Below are 4,379 nucleotides of genomic sequence, written 5' to 3' on the forward strand. Positions count from 1 at the left end.
GCCAGACTTTAGTGAAGGAACAGAAGTCAGGCTCTGAGCTTAATTCGCCTAATTGCTTTCCTTTCCTAGGCCACAGTTTAGAAGCACATCACTTACAGGTGGTCGGGGGGTTTTGGGGGAGGGAGGGGGGGGGGGGGCACTGCATACAGGAAATGGATTTTCCTGGTAGAGGGAAAAAAGAGGATCAGTAATGGTGGTAATTAGGGCTAAATGTACTCTTGCAGATGCAAATGATGTGAACCGCCTCCCTTAAAAGCTACGTTCTGATTTGATAGAGCTTTGACTTGCATAAGTGAACTTCCATCCCCCCCCAATCTCTCTCAGGTACGGGAAAAGGTCGAATGCTGATGCACTAACCTCAAACCTGCTGTTTGGAGAGACAGAGACCCGACCACAGTCCAGGTAAGGGTTCGAATCCCCTCCAGACTGAATTTGGCTTGTGACTCTATCAGTTGTAAATCACACTTATGAGAATGTGAGTGAGATCTTAACCCCTTAAACCCTGCGTTTATCTCTAGCTTTGGTTTAAGACCTTTTAATCAACAGCTACTATAAAGTGTCCTCCAGTGGCTGTTACTCAGTATCCACTAGAAATGATTCAGCATTTACTATTAACTATTAACCACTATGAATTATTCACTACCTACTATGAATTTACTTAGTATCCAAAAGTTATTCAGTTTCCACTATGAATAATTAATTACTATAAACGATTCAGTACATACTATGAATTTATTTAGTATCCACTATGAATTGTTCAGTATCTACTATAAATGATTCAGTATATACTGTGAATTTATTTAGTATCCACTATGAATTGTTCAGTATCTACTATAAATGATTCAGGAACTGCTATGCTTTATTCAATATTCACTATGAATTGTTCAGTTTCCACTATGAATTATTAAGTAACTACTGTAAATTATTCAGTAACTACCATCAATTATTCAGTATCCACTATGAAGTTTTCAGTAACCACTATGCCTTATTCAGTATCCACTATGAATGATTCAGTATCCACTATGAATGATTCAGTATGCACTCTGAATGATTCAGTATCCACTATGAATGATTCAGTATGCACTATGAATGATTCAGTATGCACTATGAAGTGTTTAATAACTACTGTGAATTTTTCAGTAACTACCATAAATTATTCAATATCCACTATAAATGATTTAGTGTTCACTATTAATAATTAATAATTCAGTGGCCACTAGGAAGGGTTCAGTTCCCACTATGAATTTAGTATTCACCATTAACTGTTCAGTATCCACTATGAATGTATTTAGTAACCACTATGAATTGTTCAATTTCCAGTAGAAGTCATTCAGGATCTATTGTGAATTATTTAAGATTGAGGATCTGAAGTCTGCAAACAGGCCTTTGGGGTTTAAAGGGTTAACCTACACTCTTGAAAATAAAGATTCTTCAAAAAGTTCTTTAAAAGATGCCAAAAAAGAACCGCTAAAGAAGTTCCCTAAAGAAGCATGTTTGTAATAGAGATAAGTGTGAGTGTGAAGAACATTTTAAAGGTCTAAAGAACCTTCAGGAACCTATTTAACGGTTCTTCACACTCTTCTGCTTTACATCCACATTACAGTCAGGGCTCTTTAGGAATTAAGGGTGGTGTGGTTCTTCTATATGGCATCACTCAAAGAACCTTTCCATGCACCTTTATTTATTAAAGGTGTCCGTTATGGGTCAGTCTGCCCAAATTAAGGCTGGTCCTAGACCTGGTGAAGCACTGGGTAAGCTGAACAATGACCGTGAAGCTAAATGATGACCACGAGCTGGTTTTCAGAGGGTGGAAGAATTTCATTACAAAGATCTTCAGCATCTCAAAAGCCTGAAGTTCGACTAATAAAGAAACATAAAGAGAATCCAATAAAGTGGCGCCGGCTTATCTCCAGCACCGCAAATACAAATATATATATTAATAAATGAAATAATAAGCAATCCTCACTTTCTTCAACACCCAATAAATGGAGTTATCAGTTATCAGAGACGGTTTGGTGTTCTAGCTCAATAAGTTCTCAAAGTTCTCCCACTCTTACAGGCTCCTCCCACACTGCCAATGCTGAAGGCATGGTCTACTTCATTTTACAGGCATTCACAGTTGTAGGCAGGTGGTTTTAATGTTATGGTTAATCAGTGCAGGTATATATACTAAGTGGACAAAAGTATTGGGACACCTGCTCAATCACGGGTATTAAAAAGAGTTGAACTGCCCTTACAGTGGCTCAGGATATTGGACGATCACCACCTCATCCCAAAAAAGTATTGGATGGAGCTCCACCATCCATCATTCCAGAGAACACAGTTCTTCCACTGCTCCACAGCTCCTCAATGCTGGGGGCCATAGCTATACCCCTCTAGCTCACGCCTGGCATTATTAGGCAGCATGATGCCAATGAGGTAATGATGTTTATGGTAATGATCGGCTCCAGAGAGTCCTATTCTATTGGCAGTACTTCTCTACAGGGACTAGACAAGCTGTGTGTGTGTGTGTGCATTTGCACATCTGTGTCAGCAATGGCTGCAGCTTAAAGTAGCTGAATGCATTCATTAGAAGAGGTGTCCACAAACATCTGACACATCGGTGTTGTGTGGTTGTTCTATGGCAACGCTCAAAGAACCTTTTGATACACTTTTATTTTATGGACCAGGTTTCCAGAACCAGAACCCACCTGATCTCCAGTCTAAAGTTCTGAAAGATCTCCCACTCGTACAGTCTCCGCCCCCTAATCGCCTCTGCTGATGGAGTGGGCCGAACCCACAAAAGCTGTCAGGTGTTTATGAATGAAGTTATCTATGTTGTGTGTTTCTGACTTTCTGACCTACAGATATGACGACCCTTTGATGTGGTGATGTCGCCGGTGTGTGTAGCCCAACGTGTCTGTGCTCATCTAGTCAACAACATCTGACCTCATCGAAGAATAGCGGCAGCAGTCCATCGCTTTGTCAGTATGGCGAGTGTGTATGGCCTGTAATGTTATACGTGGGCCACCTTTAGGATGGAAGCGTCCCTCGGGATGCCAGGGTAGATTTGTGATGTGAAGCCTGTTTATTAAAGGATGAGGAGCACTGTTCGGTCCGGTCTACTGAATGTTAGGAAAGCTCCTCACCTTCATCCATCTAGAACCATTAGAGGGTTACTGATTGCATGCAGTCTCTCAGCATCTCCTCTGTACATAGACCTTCTACATTCAGGTTCATGGTGTGTGTTGTGACCTCATTACTGACTGTACAGTATTAATGTGCTATTAAACACTATATTTGAAGGAGACGCCTGGTTTCTGACGGGTTCTTGTATGCTCACTCCCAGCCTGTGACAGACTAAGCCTATGCACATAAGAGGAAGCGCTCCTGGAACAGGGGGAAAGTGAAAGGGGAAAGGGAATGAGAATTGAATTAACATTTAAAGGTAAAGTTCACAGAAATGCTTCTGTTCATATGATTGCATTATCCTGAACTTTGGGGATGAGGTCAGCTGAGAGGAGCAGCTAAGTATAGATACTTCTGATGAGTAAGAGAGAGAACACAACTTCAGGCTAGTTGATTGTCCGGGATAATAGCCAGTGGCTTAAATGGACTGAGTCAAGTGGTGCACAGAAATCGACCAAATGAACCACTAATTAGGTCTGCTATTATTATTATTATTATTATTATTATTATTATTATACTATTATTATTAGTAGTAGTAGTAGTAGTAGTATTATATGATGTCCATACAACATTTACTAATTCATTGTTGGTAACATCAGCAACAGACAAATAGATAGATAGATAGATAGATAGATAGATAGATAGATAGACAGACAGACAGACAGACAGACAGACAGATGGATAGATAGACAGACAGATGGATAGATAGACAGACAGACAGACAGATGGACGGATGGACAAATAGATAGACAGACAGACAGACAGATGGACGGATGGACAAATAGATAGACAGACAGGCAGACAGACAGGCAGACAGACAGGCAGACAGACAGACAGACAGTCAGACAGATGGATGGACGGACAAATAGATAGATAGATAGATAGATAGATAGATAGATAGATAGATAGGCAGACAGACAGACAGACAGACAGACATATGGGCGGGCGGACAGACAGACAGACCAAAGGACAAAAAGATAGACAGACAGACAGACAGACAGATGGACAGGCAGACAGACAGACAGACCAACGGACAAATAGATAGACAGATAGACAGACAGACAGACAGACCAACGGACAAATAGATAGACAGATAGACAGACAGATAGACAGACAGACAGACAGACAGACAGACAGATGGACACACAGAGGGTGCAAATGGGTTGAATATTGAGAGGCTCAGATATGTGTCATATCTGGCCAATGTCCAT

General features: G+C 40.7%; 1 protein-coding gene across 1 annotated transcript in view; it reads left to right on the forward strand.

The window, feature by feature from the left end:
• npy (neuropeptide Y) overlaps positions 1-3,287 on the forward strand; it is a 6,113-nt gene extending 2,826 nt beyond the window's left edge. Inside the window, 2 exon segments of the mRNA XM_072674982.1 lie at positions 325-402; positions 2,847-3,287. Of these exon segments, the coding sequence (XP_072531083.1) occupies positions 325-402; positions 2,847-2,871 (103 nt within the window). The 3' untranslated portion in view covers positions 2,872-3,287.
• The last annotated feature ends 1,092 nt before the right edge of the window (positions 3,288-4,379 follow it).

Source organism: Salminus brasiliensis, chromosome 3 (assembly GCF_030463535.1).
Source record: "Salminus brasiliensis chromosome 3, fSalBra1.hap2, whole genome shotgun sequence".
NCBI classification, from domain to species: Eukaryota; Metazoa; Chordata; class Actinopteri; order Characiformes; family Bryconidae; genus Salminus; species Salminus brasiliensis.